Below are 19,569 nucleotides of genomic sequence, written 5' to 3'. Positions count from 1 at the left end.
TATTTATGAACAAGAGCTTGACTGGCTATGCTTGTTCATAGCAAAAACTCCTCAGGCAATGTTGGTAAAAAAGAGAAAGGAAAGGTGCTGCACACCAGTGGTTCAGTGGCTCTGGCCGTGTGTTAGCCAGGGCAAAGACGCCGGTTCGATATGCACGAGTGCAAAGCATGAAAGCAGGTGCTGATGAATGCCAGGTGGTTAAAGCTGGTGTGGATGCATACTTGACACTGCTTGACAGTGGAAGGTGTCTGGAGCTTACCAGCTTGAGGGTTGCAAGTAAAAGAGTGTTTGTTTGTAGAGGCAAGACTGCACAGAACTTGGCTGTGCAGTTCAAAGCTGAATAGGCTGCTTTGTTCTCTGCTAGAATGGGCGTTTCTTACCAGTGATTGCTTTGAGCAAGGTCAGGTGCACCGAACTATGCAATAGTAAAGCATGCTTGGGCACCCCTGTTCCTAATAGAAAATTGCTGCTTTGACATTTTCAGTACAGCATTTTTTTAACATACATATTTTGTTTTGCATGTTTTGACTGTTTGTAGGTTATTTTTTAGTTATTCATGAGCGATGGTAAAAACCACAGTGTGCGTAAAAAAAGTCTCTGTACAGGCACTGATCTCCTATATACCAACAATATATTCTGACATGTTTTTAATGTTTATGATTATTCATCTTCGGCATCTTTGTCAACAGTGTGGTTTATATGCAAAGCTTCTCGTAGAGATGGCTGTCTTTCAAGCTGTGGCTTGTATAAGGAAGCAACTTATGCACTGGAATGAGCTGTAATATGTGCAGTAATTAGCTAACTGCATGAATCACATGTCAGAAGGTCCTAACCACACTGCTTTACAGCTGTTTCTTCATTGTCACTTGTACAGTATTTGCACTAATATCAAGGTCTGTGTGGGTTCTTGAAAGCATTAAATGAGAGTCCTGGAATTTCTGCAGGCAGAAAGGAACAGCAGTCTACAATTGGTAGCGAGGTGCTGGAAGTCGTGGGTTGGGCTTTGTGGGGTTGCAATAGGGTGGATAAATTGTTTTCCCCGCTTAATCGCGTCTGACACAGTTCAAAACTGCCCTCACCCCACCTCGTGATCGCGAGGCGCTGCCATGCGCACACCAACCACAGCGGGCCTTGCTCTGGCACCCTGGCTGACACAAACAAGGCATTCATTGCTGCAAGCAGGGCAAGACTTCGAGCTTATTTTGTTATTTATTTAATGCTCAGTTACGTAATAAATTTTATATATTTTTTTTTACAATGTTCAAAGGTTGATGTCACGTTGTGGTGACGACACTCCGGCAGTCAGGAAGACAGCGAAAATGCTGCCAAAAGAAGCTGTTTAAGGGGTTGACTCGCGCCCACTAAGAACTGAATGACTCGGCGGTGGCGACAGCCACAAACGTGCTCGGTGATCACCGAAATGAATGTTTGCAGTTCTTGGCCGCGCTCAGTTTAAATGCAAGGAGTGGTTAAACGGGCTAGTTGATAGTTCATATTAGGAAAAGAAAAAACAGCGCACCTTAAGACAAGGACAGAGGAAGATATACCGACACAGCGCTGACTTCAACTAGTTGAAGTTGAAGTCAGCGTTGTGTCGTTATACCTCCCTCTGCCCTTGTTTTACAGTGCGCTGTTTTTTTTTTTTTCCAGATCTCAATTTAAAGCTGGCAAGGAACCGTCTGAATAAAGAACCGAAAGCAAATACAACAACCTGGAAAAATGTGCAAGCATTTGCACGTGGCCACGATCAATAGAGCTAAGTCTGGTCGCATCTCGCATTACAAAACAAAATGATTAAGCCGCCGGCTGGCGGTTTTGAGTGCGAACGAACAAACGGTGCAAAAGATTCATGGCAATATAAAACGAATTGAATTTGGAAGGTGTACGCATGAGGAGTGATCAATTACATTAAAAAAGTTTGCGCATAGTTTTTTTTTAATTCCACTCATCATGGTCATATCAGACAGTCGACTTCTGTTGGGACATGACTGGTTATACGAAATGCTTTACATCTGGCTACGAAGCAAAGTAGCTCAGTGCCACTGTGATTTGCATTAAGAGAATCCTAGAACTGAAGTGTTTCAGTTGTCAGAACTCTGATTCAAGTGCAAGCAGTTGGAGACTTGGGGGGGGGGGGGGGGGGGGGGGGGGGGGGGGGCTGCTTCCTCTGGAAAAATGTTAGGGGAGGCCCCCCCCTTCCGGGGTCCCTGGCTGCAACAACAATAACGCCAGCTAGCAATAAGATTTTCTTAGGAATCAAGGTCGTCCATCTCACCAGCAAGGTCATAAGCGAATGTTCGCTCACACCAGGGTAGGGCAGATACTCCATGGCCGGACAGGACGAGATGCGGGCGAATGTTCTCCCCCACGAGGCCCCGCCTCGCTGGTAAAGAGCAGAGCGCCACGCCGGAACGTCAGCGCGCATCGAGTTCCAGAGCCCAAGAGAGAGTCCTCTCGCCTGCACATGAGCACAGCAATAACGCTGTTCATGGCGCTTATGCCGTTGTGACACCGGCACCTTCCCTTGTTAGTTTAGGTAACTAACTAGGCAAGCCATATCGCAGGAATGAAAACCAAAGAGGACCAGTACCCACAACTTAGGGCAGGTAGTGGCTGTAGATCCGGACCACAATAGTGAAGTAACTAGAATAACAATGGGGTAGACTGCATTTGGCATGCAGTCTCAGATCAAGAATGACAGCTTAACCGTGAAGAGAAAAGTGTATAGCAGCTGTGTGTTTCCAGTACTCACCTCTGGGGCAGAAATATGGGAGTCTGATGGAAAGGGTTCAACTTAAACTGAGGACAAAGCAGTGAGCTATACAAAGAAAAATGATAGGTGTAATGTTAAGAGACCGGAAGCGGGCAGAGTGGGAGAGGGAACAAACGCAGTTTAATGACATCCTGGTCGAAATCAAGAGGAAGAAATGGGCTTGGAAAAGGAATGTAATGTGAAGGCAAGATATTCGATGGTCCCTAAGGGTGACAGTGGATTCCAAGGGAAGGGGGGCGGCAGGAATTTAGGTGGGCGGATGAGATTAAGAAGTTTGCAGGGGATGAAGTGGCCACAGCTGGCAAAGGACAGGGTTAATTGGAGAGATATGGTAGAGGCCTTTGCCCTGCAGTGGGCGTAGTCAGGCTGATGATGATGAAGAAGAAGAAGATGACGCTTATTGCACAAGTCATGAAGTTCAGTGATAGGTGTTAGTTTGTCTGAGCATGTGTCATGTGAATTGTGCGTACGGCATCGCATATACCTGGACACACCAGCAGATATCGCTTAAGTTTATGTGTTGCACAATGTGCATAACCTAGGCTACAAGAATATTAAAGAATTTCGAATATTCGGTTGATAGTAAAGTATTAGTCTCAAGGAAATAACATTTCTGGAATGTTTACTTCGTGTGGTTTTGTTATTTGAATGTAAATAACGTGACAGTGAACATAACGCGAGGGGGCAATTTTTGCCCTTAAGACCAAGAAAAAAAAAATTATTTCGATTACAATGCTAGCTCGGAACGTGAACAGCCATAGCCAAAAGTACAAAAGAAAGAAAGAAAAGGACACTGCATGCAAAAATTTTGGAACACAAGTGCCTGTGTGTGGTCTATTGATCATCACTATTCAGTTTCTTATCATTGTCTTCGAACACAATGTCCAGAGCTGTTGTCACTGCAATGCTTGCTGGCACCGTCGCCTGCTGTTGCACAGTGCCACAGATTTTGCCCTTCCCAGTCATCCACCTCGTTTTCTCCTTTCCTACACCCCACGGTTCTTTCCTGTCTTCTCTTTCTCAACCACCGCACCTGCCTCTCCTTTCCACTTTCTTAGCCTCTCCGTGCTTTGTCCGCTGTGGCTGACCCGAAAGACGCGGTTCCATCTTGACCGCAGTGGTCGCATTTCGATGCAGGCGAAGTGCTAGAGGCCCGTGTGCTGTACGATGTCAGTGCTCTCTTAAGAACCCCAGGTGATCGAAATTATCCGGAGCCCTCCACTACGGCGTCCCTCATAGCCCGAGTTGCGTTGGATGTTAAACCCCATAAAACCATGCTTTGTTCATGCTTTGTTCTACAACTCCAAGGCTGCCAAAAAGCTGGTTTTTTCTTTCAACTCACGAGCCTGATGGTAAAGCTATCTTGCTGAGCAGCGACAAAAAAAATTGCATGTAATCCTACCTTGGCTCCCGATATAACGTGAGATGCGGTCTGAAAAATATGATTCCCAGAAAAAATGTCGCGTTAAAATCGTAACTACGGTACTTCTTGAAGGATGGCATCACGGCACGCTCACAGCTGAAACAATCGAGCCAACTTGGCACTCAGCATGTCACAAAGTTACTGCATGAATGTCCTTCGATTTTACTTAATCAAGGATGTGCAGCAGGAAAAAAAGAGTTGTAAGCTTCTTTTTTTTTTTTCACAAGATGCCTGAAGCTCAAGAAAGAGGGGGATATTGTAGTTTTATTCAAGCAGTGAGTCAAGCAACAAAGGAAAAGCACAAGAAACAGAGCATCACAAGCAAACCTCTCCATTCAAGATACATCAGCATTGTAATTATTTCACAAGCTCTTAACAGAATGCCATCCTGTTTATCCACATGGAAAAATTAAAATTGGAACACATTAGTTGCAGCGGTGCTAGTGGTTGCGAGTGACACAGCTAAGCTGATTGGGATGCCATTGGGTGTGTTCATAAATCAGAATTAAGCCTGAGTTTTTAATTCTATGCCACAGTAGGAGAGTTAAAATATTGTGCCCTTCTCTTGCTGATCCTAGTCATAAAGTCATTGGAACAATTTTTAGAATAGATGAGCCTAACAACTTTTATTTCGTCACTTTCTTTTTTGCCAAGTTATGCTAAAGCCAGAATTGCGCCTGCCTTCATGGGTTTCATCAAGCCTAAATGTTTTCTCAGTCTGGCGGTGAGGATGTTGCAGCGCTTGAGGCAGGAAAGAGGTGCACACACGGTAGAAGTGTCAGTATTCGTCAAACATGAACCAAGCAGCACTCTCCTCAGTGTGTGAAGCCTGGCTAGTTGTCCCAGTTGTCCAGCTTCCCATACTTGGGCAGCACAGATATCTGTCATTGGTTTGTCCACATTTAGACTGAAAAACTTGCTCCATAACCTGTGGTCATTGATGTGTGATCATTACGAGAAGTTTTAGTGCTGCTGAGAACTGAAATATAGCAAAAGTGCACTCGTACTGAACCTGATGCATTTTAGCCATTTGTGCCTTTGCAAAAGCTTTAATGACAGAGAACGCATTACAGCTTTGATCCTTAATTGCTTTACATGAACAGACGCATTTCTCTTCTGACTGCACGTCTCTGGAAAGCAACCGCACAGAAGGATCACTAGGACAGGCATTATGCATAAGTATTTCAACAGCAAGACTGGTTCTGAGCCAGAGCTAGGAGTCAGACTTGTGATGAGGGCACCACAGTACAGTCTCTACAAGTTCCCCAGACTTCTTCCGCGAAATCACACATGGCTTGAAACAATTTTCGGCATGTACAGCTGCAGTAAATCCTCGTTAACTCAAAGTTATAAAAGTGGAGGAAAATTTTGGGACATAGATTTGAATGAAGCATATTACTGAGACCTCAAGTTCTCTGATTGTGAATTTTTGAAATTTAAGTTTTCTGTTTACCTTCAAATTTGCAATGCTAAGCAGTCCCTTATACTGGCACAGCACGAATGAAAAAAAGCGTGCAAGCATCTTTGTAATGCAACAGTGGCTTTGCCCACTGCCAGCACCACTGTCCGTGGAAGGAAGAGGCACCCACTTCCTGCTTGTCTTCTCCCTCAGTCTGCCCAGCTGTCATTGTCATGGGACATATCCAAGCTCAAAAGCCAGGAGGAGAGGTGTCTATTGTCGGTGCCGAAATTGGGTCAAGCACAGAGCGGCGACAGGGAGCATGCAGCAATGCATGCTAGCAGAGACGTGCTCGTTGATTTGAGGTGTGTTTTACAGCTTGACTTGTGGACCATGTGAATTGCTGGCCAACTGCAAATTTTTTTTGCAATTTTCATCACATGTTGAAGAACTCCAGGTGGTCCAGATTTTATCCGGAGCCCTCCACTACGGCATCCCTCGTAGCCCATGTGTTGCTTTGGGATGTTGAAACACACAATTTACAATTTTCACAATATGAAAATGTCATTACTAAAACCTTTCGAGATAAGCAGCATAGTCATTATTGTTCCTATGTCTTGTCCCTTTATTTTAAAGCCAGTTCAAGTGTGTCAAGAGCATCAGCAGATGTGGGAGCGTATGATATTTGTGAGAACATATGCAAGTACTGCTTTGACTCCTCCACCTCTGAAAAGCATGTGGCCTTCTCAGAGGCTAGTCAGGGGAGGGAAGAAGAGTTAGAGAATGACTGGCTTAAAGTGCAGGCACATTGCCGGTTGACGGAAGAAAGAGAGTTGTGTCTATATGCTAGAAAAGTGTCGTTGGAAACAACATGTTTTGGTGGAAGCTTCATGGTTAGTTTATTCACCTGCTGTTATCATCTGTCAGTGATAGGATGCCACATTGTGCTGTGTTGCTTACATAAGGCTGGGAATTTATTGCAAGGACAAATTAGTGTGTGGGAAGGAAGCAGGAATCGCGGTGTGCACAGAGCTCGTTGCGTGTGATGGCACTGCTATGCCATGGAGGACTCATTCCTGCAGCTTATGAACCGTGGCATTCACAAATTGCTTGGCAGCATTGGGGGAACTGCTGCGAGCGCCTCTGTGGCACCCAGGGCATGAATGTGACAATTGCAAGAAGCAGACCCTCGTGAGAGTGTGTACCGGCCCTGACGATGCACAGGCTGCAGCGAATGAACAAGCAAACATGCCATGCCGGCGTTATCAAGGATGTTGTTTGGAACCACTTGTGCAGACTGAGTCTGAGGATCTGAAGCTCTGGTCCAAATTGTTGAAGTTGGCAGGCAGTCTATTTGGCTTAGACGGGCGAGTTGGTATAGATCCTTGATGAAAAACTGCACGCAGTCAAACTGGACACACACACGGCAGCAGGAGAAGTAACACACAAGTGCAGACTACGAACTGAACATTATTTCACTTAACGGAGAAATTATACAGAAAGAACAAAAAGGACAGATGCACATTGTGCAGGGAAGCAAAAATTGCAACAAAAAAAACACAAAATATTTTGGCTTGTTTCTTTATTTTGTCTGTGCAGTGCACATGCACCTTTCCGTCCTTTCCATATAAATGCGCTGTGAAGAGAAACAATGTTTATTTGCTAGTCTGGGCTTGTGTGTGCATACAGTGTTATGCACAGTTTTTGATCACAGCCGCTTGCACATAGAGCGCGTAACAGGAAGATAGGACAAGCTTCTAGTTTCTGATGCCTCATTTGACACTTTGGGCATGCATGAAAGAAGGATGGTTGGCTGAGGCCGGCTCACTCTGCTTCCGGCAGGTGGCGGACACCACGGACACGGATGGGCTGGCCTCCGATCAGGAAGAGGAGCTAATCTGCTTGCTCTCACTCGAGAGGGACGCGTAGTGGCGAGAGGAGGAATAAACGAGTTGCTTGGCTTTATTTTCTTTTTCTGTTGGCGAGAGAAAGACAAACAGTATTGCGATTCCCCACATCGATAGCAGACAGGCCCTTGGGTCGTATGCACGGCGCCAGCCACTACTGCGGGGCCGTCGGAGCAGCACTCACTCAAAAGGTCACCCTTGAAGTTTTGCTGCCTGCTCAGTGTGTCCACTAACTCAACTCCCTTGTTGGTTGGCTTTCTAACCCACACCCTTTGCTGTGGTTGCTCAAGTCATACGAGTTATTGTTTGAGTGAAGCTGCATCCACCAGTTACATGTGGCCCCTTAGCTAGGGTGGTGTTCCAGAATGGGAGCGTAGTCTCTTGTGTGCTGCCTGTCCAGAGATATGCCTCTGTCTCCTTGTGCGTCTCTTAACATAGCCTGACATGTGTATCCGCTTAGTTGTGTACTGCACTCTGGTTTTGAGGGAGAGCGTGGCTCCTGAAATGATCCTGTTTCCTAGCACTTGGGCGCACCACCTCACTGCTCTGAGCAATGCAATCCACAGGGGCATTCTCTCTGTTCTGGCCTTTCGTGCATCCGGCCAACATTTCGGCTTCCCATCGTAGGTTGTGCGCACAGACCTTGGTGACAGTGAGCATACATATGTCAGTGTACCTCAGGTTGCACTCTGTTCCTTTTCCTGGCTGTGCAGAGGCTGAAATCTAAGCATTTTCACTGTGTTGGGGGCATAAATGTGAAATTTATTTCTGGAGTGACAAATTTGTTTCATGGCAGCAAACTAGTCTTAGTGTTAACTGCATTGTTGGCTTTCTTGTCTTGAGAACAGGTGCAGTGCTTGGCTGGCTCTGAAGGCGCAGCGTGGTGCATGTGCAGTTAGGCACTAATGTGTGTGTAGCACAATGCACAGCCGGCCCATGTCTTGTCGCCCAGGTGATGGTGACCAACGTGACCTCATTGCTGAAGACAGTACGGGCCGTGGAGGATGAGCATGCCCGCGGCACACGAGCCCTTGAGTCCACTGTCGAGGCCATCTCGCAGGAAGTTCGGGTGAGCCAACCTTGTGCACTGTCTTCTAAGAACCCACTTGGATCGTGCAGTACTTTTGTTCCCTTTCACCTAGCCAAAGAAATCGGTATATGATCATGAAATAAATGGTTAAGTGTTGTGCATGCTGCCATTGTGTGCAGCATGGTGAAGGGTTTACTGATTTACTTTTATTTGTCTGTACCCTCAAGGCTTGGACACATTACAAAGAGAAGTGCAGGAACAGATGAGATTGCTTTAATGGAGGCAGGGAGGTGGTTGCATTAATTTAAAGCATGCAGAACAAATGAATTATTTTAGCTACAGTATTTGTGCAACACAATGATATACACACTTTCAAATTATGATCAGTGTGGGGTGAAATGTAAGATGGCTTGAAATACAGGTGCTCCTTAAGCAATGGAATGCAGCAATAAATTTTGTGAAACGGTTAGGCAGAGTCACTTACAGCGCAAAGCAAGATTTGGCAGCTCACGACTTCTTTTCATGCAGATATGCTGGCACTGCATGAGTGGTTTGAAAGTGTAAAAGTAAGTGGCCCAATACCGGACTGATTCAAGGCTGTTAGAAAGTGTTACATGGCCGGGGTCTCAGACAAACTAAGCATACTCGAGTTTCAGTCTTATTAATGCTTTTTAAAGTTGCCGTTTTATAAGAACACTTGCAGATGAAAAGAAACGGTGCATTAAACCGTGCGTGTGATTAGTGTTTTATCTAATATCTTCTGTGTGCATGCTCCAGCAGTCTTCATGTTATATGGACTACAAGGCATTTGTATGACTAAACTTATGTCAGCAGTCAACTGCAGTGGTGGCCTAGTCGTTTGACCATCCGCCTCACATGCGGTGCCGCCAGGTACCCACCGGTGATGCAATTGGTACAAGCTTTCCCTTGGTCTGGCGCTCGGCTTATTTAGGGTGAAATGCTTGGGGTCTTTGACCTCACCCTGAGTAGAAGAAAAAAAACTTTGTGCCATGGCACTGCACTCTTTGGCCACAGATGCCCTTGCATCATAAAAATTCATCATCATGATCCACTTATGTCAGCAGTGAGTTAGCAAGCATGTAGTGGTCAGGTTCAATACAGTCAGTACACTAGAAAATGTGCATGTATCTATATTAGTTAACGGTAAGGCCCATATGCCAGTCCATGCACCAGAAAGAAATGTTAAGGGCAGCTTGCAAGATAACATTATCATAATGGTTGGTGTTAACATGGTGTAGAACACAGTCAGCAAATGATTTCATACTGGAAGAAATAATAGTAGGAAGATCATCATCATCATCAGCCTGACTATGCCCACTGACCCTGTCCTGTGCCAGCTGTAGCCACCCTATCCCCGCAAGCTTCTTAATCTCATCCACCCACCTGACTTTCTGCCACCCCCTGCTACGCTTCCCTTCTCTTAGAATCCACTCCATTACTCTTAAGGACCAGCGGTTATCCTGCCTTCGCATTACATGCCCTGCCCAAGCCCATTTCCTCCTCTTGATTTCGACTAGGATGTCATTAACCCGCGTTTGTTCCCTCACCCACTCTGCCCGCTTCCGGTCTCTTAATGGTACACCTACCATTTCTCTTTCCATAGCTTGCTGCGCTGTCCTTAACTTAAGCTGAACCCTTTTCGTTAGCATCTATGTTTCCGCCCTGTAGGTGAGTACAGGTAAGATACAGCTGTTGTATACTTTTCTCTTGAGGCATATTAATAAATTGCCCTTCATGATCTGAGAGAACTGGCCATATGCTCTCCACCCCATTCTTATCCTTCCAGTTATTTCCCTCTTGTGATTTGGATCTGCAGTCACTAACTGCCTTAAGTGCCTTAACTGCCTTAGGGGGCTCGAAGCTCGTCAAGTGGAAACTTCCACTTTTTCTTCGAGCCCTCCTCATCCTTCGCTAATCTTTTTGTGAGGACGAAATAAAATTATTGATTGATTGAGTATACTATTCCTTTACCACTTCCAGCACTTCGCTACCAATTGTAAACTGCGGTTCCCTTCCGAGACTTTGAACATTGCTTTGGTTTTTTGCATATTAATTTTTAGACCTACTGTTCTGCTCTGCTTGTCTTACTCATTAATCATGGTTGGTTTGAAGTTCCTCTCCTGAGTGGCTTAGTAAGGCAATGTCATCATCGAACCACAGATTATTAAGGTGTTGTTCATTAGCTCTTATCCCCAACTGTTCCCAGTCCAGGCCTCTGAATACATCCTGTAAACAGGTAGTGAATAGCATTGGCGAGATTGTCTTTCTCTGCCTGACACCCGTTTTTATCGAAATTTTATTGCTGAATTGCTGATTTTATGGAGGACTACGGTAGCTGTGCAGCCTTTATAGATATCTTCCAGTATTTTTAAACCCCGATTCCTCAATGCCTGCAAGACTGCTGAGATCCACTTAGTCAAATGCTTTCTCGCAATCTATGCAGGCTATATATAGGGGTAGGTTATATACTGCATATTTCTCTATCACCTGATTGATAGTGTGAACATGGTCTATAGTCAAGTATCCTTTACAGAAGCCTGCTTGTTCATTTGGTTGAATGAATGAATTCTCAACACAGTCGGAAGATACAATAGATTTTCGTTAATATGAAGTTCACGGGGACTGCAAAAATACTTCAAATTAAATGAACTTCTAGTTAAGCACAAAGCACAAAATGCATCTTACGTTTCTTCCATGTTACCTTCAGCTGCAAAAAAGTGCTTTGCGAGAGCAAGGTTCACAGCCGCGTCAGCAGACATCAGTTCCAGCTTGTTTTTAATGTTGTCATCAATATCACTTTCCTGGCTTGGTTCATCGTGGGGCCGAACAATCTCCAGAATCTCGCTGTTCATCAGCACATTGGCCATTTTCACTGCAGCATCTATGGCGTTGTAATCTTCAAAATGTACATCACCGAGAACTGCGCTCAGGCTCACTTGGTCACGCTTCTTTCGATGATATAGCAGAGGCATTTTCTGAAGTAGTTATCACAAAACCTCATGTCCTGAAGCAATGGGCGGTGGTGTCTTGCTGACGTGATCCCATGCTCCTGCTAGCATGTAAAAGGCACTCAATAGATTCACTTCGTATTTTGAGGAGTTATCCATACACAAAATCATGGACTCGAGGAGATGCTGCCTGTATCGGACCTTAACATTCTTGCTGATGCCCTGGTTAATCGGCTGCAAAACAGATGTGTTTGCAGGCAAGAATGCCAGGCGTATAGCACTCAAGGCTGGTGTGTACTGCATTTGTCCACAAGAAACAACAGTTTGCAGTTTGAGGAAAAAAACCTGCAATCTACTTTGATTATTCAACTCTTGAAAATTTTGGACGTCCTCCACTCCTTCTTGTTTGGCGTATAATCCACATGAAGTGTTTTCACTCCTTTGAAACATCTTCGCTTGGTGGCTTTACCAATCACAAGCAGGTGACTTCGTTCTGTGCTAGTCATGTTTGCTGTGATCAGCACCGACACCCTCTCCTTGCTGAGTTTTCTTCCAGCGCGGTCATTGTCCTTAAAAGTCAGGTTCTTGTCTGGTAGCAGGTGATAGAAAAACGCAGCATCATCTGTGTTAAAGATGTCTTCTGGTTTGAATTCATTTAGATATTCATGCAGCTTTTCTTCCTTCTATGTTGCGCATGTTTCCTGATTTACCAATGTCTTTTCTCCACACACGCTCTTGAGAAACCAGGTCATGACAGTCTTTTAAAGCTTGTCAGCCATCCGCCAGAGGAAGCAGTGATTGGTCCCCAACATTGCTGCAAGCAATCGGGCTTTCACAGCAACATCACCACTGAGAGGAAGTCTGTTGCTCCACGCTTCCCTGATCCATACCAGCAGGCGCCAGTGGGCACTTGCTCCGAGAAGACATCTTGCACTGTCGCAACGGTGCTGGCACAGTGGTTATGGTGCTCAGCCGCTGACCCGGAAGATACGGGTTCGATCCCGGCTGCGGTGGTCGCATTTCAATGGAGGAGAAATGCTAGAGGCCCATGTACTGTGCATTGTCAGTGTACGTTAATAAACACCAGATGGTCGAAATTATCCGGAGCCCTCCACTGTGACATCCGTCATAGCCCGAGTCGCTTCGGGATGTTAAACCCGTAAAACCATAAGCCATCTTGAACTGGTCATGCTCAAAAGCATCCAGCATTGAGCGCTTGTTTTTTATGAAGTTGAAAAGCGTGATTGGCTTGATCCCGTACTTCCATGCAATGTCTTGCTTGGCGGTTCCTCCCTTTTCTACTTCTTTCAAAATCTCGACTTTCATCTCAGGTCGAGCGTGCGGTAGAGCCATGAGTTGCCATGCTTATGAGCATCGCGACTACAGTCGAAATCCAAAGCATGGAATCATGTGCGGAACAAACAAGCCAATGCGCTGCTGACACTGCAACAAAGACACTCAAGGAAAGTGATGCGGCGGGCTGACCTACCTCACCTCAACGCACGCTGCCTAATCTCGTACAATTTCGCCGTTCCTAGTATGCAGCGCTGCAGGCTACGAACGCAGCTGTAGCAAAGAGTAATCTCACCGCTTCAAAAACGGTGGTGCTGCAGATTGCTGCTATGGCAATGACACCAGCACAGAGCTGCCGTGGCATTTGAGAAATTGCACATTCTATCAAAAAATAACAGTCACCTCAAGCTTCTTGGCTGAAAAATAACTTTTAATTACACGATACTGTGGGCTTTCAATTTCCAATTGTCGAGCTATTTTTTTTCTATAGGATTACATGCAAAAATGATGGGACCAACTCTACACTTCTAGTTAAAATTCTAATTAAGTGGCTTTGAGTTATTGGGAGTCGACTGTTGCTAATGCAAATTAGGAACAATAACGGCCCCGAGACAGAACCCTGCGGTACACCTGACGCTACAGGAACAGTAGAAGAATGAAAGCCTCTAACAGAAACATTTAGCCAGCTTAAGATGGAAGGATCAGTGTCAAGGTTTCCGAGCTTATAAAGAAGCAAGTCGTGTGCGGGCAAGTGGTGCCAGCTGCTTGCCTTATGGCACCAAGTCCACTGATGGAGGCATGACAGCTCGCACTTGTTATTCCTTGCATCCGAATGGGCACGAAAACAGCATCCTAATGCTGGTGTAGTTAAGGGGGGATGCGGGGCTAAAATACTTATTTTTGGAAGAAAATGTCGTTTTTAAGTTTGAGTTGTTTTGGATTGCCGGTTTAATGAAGAATGTCCTCACCAAGATTGGTTTTTATGTGAGCAGTAGAAAAGAAGAAAATTAGTTATTTTCACGAGGCGGTGGTAGGCCGTCGAAGGCGTCTATGAACGTTCTTCTCAAGACGTGGCTGCAGTGTGGGCAAAAAAACCAAACGATCGAGAAGTGAATGCCCACGTTATAAAGTTTGTTTTTCGCGATTTTTCGTCGCGGAAGATCTTGTATCGAGAATAAGCAAGGCAGCAGTGAAAAAATTTTAAAAAAAGGCATATTTCTGGACGCAGCAACTGCAGAGTGGCTGGCAAACTGAAACATGAGCTCGGATTGGTGGAAATATACCACGTGACCAACCAACGCTGTTTTTGCCCCATTCAGAGTCGCTCCCGCTCTGGTTGTGTTCGACGCTTCTTACCTTTTCTTCCTTCTGTGAGTTTATTGAGAACAGCGGCGGGTGGCCGGTGGTGTGACCGGAATATGCTCGCTCTGAAGGCTTCGACACGGAGAAGCTTCAAGAAGTGAAAACGCACCTTGAAAGCGAGGATCCTACATGGCACTGTGCGACCACCAGCAAGTGAGCGTCTGCTTGTGTGTTCACCAGGCCCAAGCCTGCTGCCGGCGATCGAAGCGAACCTTTCAAGCTCCGATGATGGTTCATCACCCGAAGGCCGAATTTGCATCACTAAGAACCGTGGAGACTACAGCAGCCTGGGCTCTATTAGAATTTAATCAGGGTGCACAAGGCATCAAGAGAGTATTTGACAAGCTGGAACTAGAACACGGAGTCCAGACGATGAAGCAAAGTATTTCACAAGCGAAGACGAGGGTGATGGACCCCTCTAAAGCTGAAAAAAAAGAAAAGAAGGCTTGAAGCATTTGTCACAGAGCAGCATCATGTTGAAGAGGAGGGCCCGATGGAACAGGGCATTTTGATTAGTTTTATTTTACCTCAAAATAAAATAGCACGTTCTGAAATCTTTGAACTCATTTTTCTCAGTTTGCATTTTCTGGGAAAACGAAACCGTTTGGAAAACTATCATTTCCAAACTGCATCTCCAAAAGCTGCTTTCAAGGTGGTTTCTCGACTGAAATTTTCTCTGGAACAAGATAAGGTACTTTTTAGGTTGCTAAATATTTTTAAACACAAAATGTTTTCAGATGTTTGGCATGTAATAACAACAAAAAAATGCACTTCATTTTTAGAGTGATGTCATTTTTACAGATGAGGTATAAAAAAACATGCGAATGACCTCATTTTGAACTATAAACCATCTAGAAGATATCTAATCACAAACTATTAGTATATCTCTATTATTTTTGAAATGATAATTTTCCTAAGCTGACACACCTGACTGCTCAATATGAGAGCTATAACTTTTTTTCTGTCTGAGCTAGGAAGCTGAAATTTTTATATAGTCTAACAAGAAGAAGGTACACCATCCCTGAAAATTTTATCGTAATTGGTGCAGTAGCTTAAAAGTTGACTCTTCAGCCTAGCATCCCCCCTTAAAGGGACCACTTCCATGTGAACAGAGTGTTGAATTTTCATCATGTAGAATGCCCGGCAACTCACCGTGCTCTTTTGACACAATGGATTCTGATGATTTTGTGCCAAGTCATTTGATTGGCTGAATGGTTTGTAAGTTAGTGATAGTGCAATCATCAGTGCATAAGCAACTGTGGCCATTATATGGCTGGGTCAAATGCTTGTAAGAAGTAATGACCCTCCAATCATGGTAAAAACTTATGCATGGGAACAGTTTTTATAGCGCAATGTACGAATGAGCAAGTGCAGGGTGCAAGAAACGTGACAGCAGCAGAAGGAGAGGTTGCCACTTGTTTCACCGGATCTCATCGTAAATCTCATCATTTTGCTTGCAGTAATGATTTTGAAACTACAGTTACATGAAGCATAAATTCGTTCAGTTCTGAGGTTAGCTCGCATTGTTTCCACTGGTGTGCAGGCATTTGACTCGAGTGAGCCACCCTTGCGGCAGGCCAGCCCCGAAGACCTGTTGCGTGCCACGCAGCCGGTAACGCTGGCCACAGCCAAGGCAGTGGCTGCAGGCAACAGTGGCCAGCAGGGTGACATCATTGTAGCAGCCAACATGGGTCGCAAGGCCATCTTTGACCTCCTGTCGGTCACCAAGGTAAGCACCTCATGACGATTATCTCCTGAAGGTTTATCCTCACCGACGAGGCCACAACCAAGGGAAAGGTTCAGGTGAAGAGCAACAGCATGCAAAAAACCACATTACGAGAAGTGAGAGTGATCTGTTCACGTAATGGCCATTCTGGTGTGGTATGGAGGCAAGTAGGGCGATGGGATTAAGGAGAAAGATAGGATAGGGCAGCCATAGCAGGTGTAGGCTGAACAGCACTAATAATAAAAGGGGAACTGCAAAGAGATCAGAGCTCAGGGCCAAAAAGCAACGACAATGAAAATAAATTATTATTTTTTTTTTCATGTGTAGCTAATGGGCACAGTTTACTGGTGATGTGTTCAGAAACACTCTAATAAGCCACAAATGCAGATGAATTGGAAGGTTTCAAGTGAGTGATTCATCATTTTTAAGCATTCGACTAACTAAAAAACTTAAACAGTAAAAGGCTGGTGTGAATCAAATGAAATGGCAAGCACTATTTGCAAACGATTCAAAATTTTGAAAATATTTACATGCTTCACTTCTTCCAGGGGTGTTAGATTCGATATCATGACAGGCTGATATCAGTGGGTTTCTGATGTTGTTATGTCTCGATAGCTGAAGAATCGGCATGCGATTAAAAAAAATTGCTGGCGGTTTAGCATTGCCAACCACGAAATACTGTGCAAAAGCAGGTTTTTGCAAGTGGACCCCAACGCCACAGTCCTGAAAGCGCGATTGAAAGTGCATTTCCTTTCCTTTCGTGACTTGCGCACAGATGGAAGTTGATGTGCAATGATGACGTGCAATGCACAGCGCGAGAGAGTGTTGCAGTTTAACACGAGGCGTGATGGGCTAAGGCGATAGCATAGTGCTCTCGTGCAGTGGCCAGCGAAGCTGATCGATTTGCACCACCGTGGGTTCGAAACCCGGTCGGGGCAATATTTATTTACTATCTGCAGATTGGCCAAGGTCATGCAAAGTCTCGTTTATTTCCGCCATATCCCAAATACTTCAGAGGTTTCGCCACGTACCTGCATTTTCCAGATTATGACTTTTGCTCTAAGGAACAGAAACGTTCCCCTGTGCTTCCCTTGGCTGTCGGCCTCCTTCATAGGTGTAGCCCTGCATTTCCCCACCCTTATCTGCTCAATGGCTTAGTGATGAGGGCCTCAGTTGTGATGCCATAAGAACCATAAGAGTGTTCTCGCACAGCTTCCACCCTCTCTGCAAGTCACGTTCCAAGCTACATGGCTGGCCCTTGCATTGTAGTTGCCAAAAAAAGGCTCCAGCTGCGGTAGATGCACTGCTCGCACATGGATGATATTACTCTTAGAGCGACAGCTGTTAAGGGCATGTTTCAAGGTCCAACGGCATCAGCGTAACACAAAGGTGTGCGAAGAGGAAAGCGGGAAGAAAAGTGAGGCAGATGCACCGCGCCACAGTGATTGTTCAGCATGCAGTGACGTCATGAGTGACAGCATAGTTACATCATGCAGACTGTACCAAAGAATAAAACAGATTGTAATCGACTGCTGTGACTGAATTCACGTTACACACTGGGTAACCATGCGGTGAGTTTTTCCCATTGCAAAATTTCTGCAAGGTGTGGCAGCAGCCCACTGATTTGCTTTACTTGGTGTGCAGTCTGCATCGTGCCTGGCTGAGACCCAAGAACTCAAGTTGCGAGTGCTCAGCTCTGGCCGCGAGTGTGCCGTACGTTACAGGGAGCTGCTACAGCTGGTGCTTGAGGTGAGCCAGTGGCAGGGTTTTTTTAAACTCTGCTTCATAGCGAAATGCAAACTGTGGTTAAAATTAATAAAGCTCGTCGACAAGTGGAACATGGTTTATCTTCTCAGCACCTGTATTTCCACTTATCATCCAGAGTCTGCCCTCATTGAGGCCAAGCTGTTTCTGGATGTTCTAGTCTTGGCCCCTTAGCATTGTTTTGGCGTTCTTTCAGCGCGCATTGGCACTTGGTGCTTTAACTCTAGTATGCCTACGTCCTACATGTAAGACACTGTTTGTTTGTGCAGCAACTCTAAAACTTTATTGCGTAAAAGCTTGCGCCCACTAACATAGGTGCGAGAGGGTCTAAACTTTTCCTGTGCAAGGGTGGTGTTAGGTGCATTCAGTATTGTGCATTGTGTGCATTCAGAAAGATCCACTAGTCTTCTCAAATTCAACCCCATCGACGACAAGTAATTTTTGTCATTGTCACAAGGAAGCCACTATGTGTGATGAGAAATATGATTTTAAATTCTGTGTCAAATGTTTGAAGCTTTACCACACTTGCTAGTCACGTAGGTTGCACTAATGCTTAGGTCAAAAAGTGAAAGTCGGCAGTACAGCCGCACGTATGTTCCCGATTTTCCAGCCTTCCAACCCCGAATCTCAAACTCCCAAACCACTGAGCATGCTTTTTAGCAATATCCTGTTTCAGTAACACACCGGCGTCGACTTCACTCATGGTTTCAGTCTCCTCTTGAAGCATTTTGTTGCAGTAATTACTCCAAACTGACATTTAAATCAATACTTCAGGGCAAACCGCATAAGTTGACTGCTATGGCTGCAGCTAATTGCATGGAACTTCACACAAAGGGCACTGAAAAACTGAGACAAAGACTCTCAGCAAACTACAGCGAGAACTTCAAGTTGTTTGTTTCGCGCAAGTCGCAGTTTCCCGCACGACCATGTGGTTTTAGATCTGGAGGGGTGGAGATGCTGTGACGTGTGACTCTGGTCCTCACCCGTTTACCCAGAATCATACCTCACCAGTGACCTTGCGTGCCATTTTTCCCCTCTCTACATCTCCTCCAAATATAGAGGGAAAAAAAAAAATCTCAAAAGGTGCACCGCAGCCTCGCATGAGCATTCCTCCTGGATTCGCCACGTGCGTAGACTTCCCAGGCGCCGCGACGCATAGTTCGAATTATCAGTAGTGCAACCCATTCAGGTTCGAATTAATGGGCTGTTTTACACAGACTGCTCCTTAAGGAGCTTGGACGAACCAATTTGTACAGTTCGAATTATCCAGAAATTCAAATTAATGAGGTTCGAATTAACGATCTTTCACTGTAGCACCCACCATCAAACTGCTGGAGCTTTTCTTATGTGATTGCTTCTGTAGCTACCACTCCGGTTCTACAAATACTGCCATAATGCCTTTTTTTCAGCATCAGTGAGTTTGCAGTATTTTCCTTAAGGTAAGCACTAGCCTTAAGCTTATGTAAATGGCATTATGCACCTCAGTGAAAGCAAGGACTCGGTAGGGACTGCCGCAACCCAGACACATAAAAAACATGTTACTGACCGCTACGCTACATCTTCCACAGTGACAGTGCAGGCAAGTTGCAGTGAAAATTAATGGCACAGTAATGCGCAGGCTGGGCCCGTGTACAAAAATCACTGTTTTAACAAGCAGCGAGAGAAATTAAAAGCATCTTTGGCCAGAAAAAAGCCACTGCAAGGTTTACTAGCGGCCGCCATCAATAAACCACGGTTTCTAGTGTCTCAATGCTGCAGCCAAGCTTTCAAGTAATAACCGGTAAAGTAGCGTCTAGGCTAAGCCCAGATACCAACCCCCCAGAAAGCGTAAATACCAAGAGAATGTAAGCCTATTGACCAAAAACAGCCACTGTGAACAGGGCTCGCGCAGCCATTTTGTGCCCCATCTCCAGCAGCTGTACC

General features: G+C 45.2%; 1 protein-coding gene across 6 annotated transcripts in view; it reads left to right on the top strand.

Annotated features, from left to right (window-relative positions):
* The window catches only part of rhea (Talin_middle and talin-RS domain-containing protein rhea), a 411,461-nt gene that overhangs the window by 348,761 nt on the left and 43,131 nt on the right, over positions 1-19,569 (top strand). For 3 of the 6 annotated variants that reach the window (XR_013306466.1, XR_013306465.1, XR_013306467.1), the window contains 3 exons: positions 7,438-8,571; positions 15,700-15,885; positions 17,527-17,631. Coding sequence is in view for 3 of the 6 variants with exons in the window: in XM_077628096.1 (XP_077484222.1) it covers positions 8,455-8,571; positions 15,700-15,885; positions 17,527-17,631 (408 nt within the window). In the remaining 3 variants the exon portion in view is untranslated. The remainder of the gene's footprint in view (positions 1-7,437; positions 8,572-15,699; positions 15,886-17,526; positions 17,632-19,569) is intronic. The other 3 variants (XM_077628096.1, XM_077628098.1, XM_077628097.1) reach the window with 1 other exon arrangement.

The sequence above is a fragment of the Amblyomma americanum genome, chromosome 6, assembly GCF_052857255.1.
Source record: "Amblyomma americanum isolate KBUSLIRL-KWMA chromosome 6, ASM5285725v1, whole genome shotgun sequence".
In the NCBI taxonomy this organism is placed as follows: Eukaryota; Metazoa; Arthropoda; class Arachnida; order Ixodida; family Ixodidae; genus Amblyomma; species Amblyomma americanum.
The sequence above is the reverse complement of the archived record's forward strand: the minus strand, read 5'-3'. Positions and strand labels throughout refer to the sequence as shown.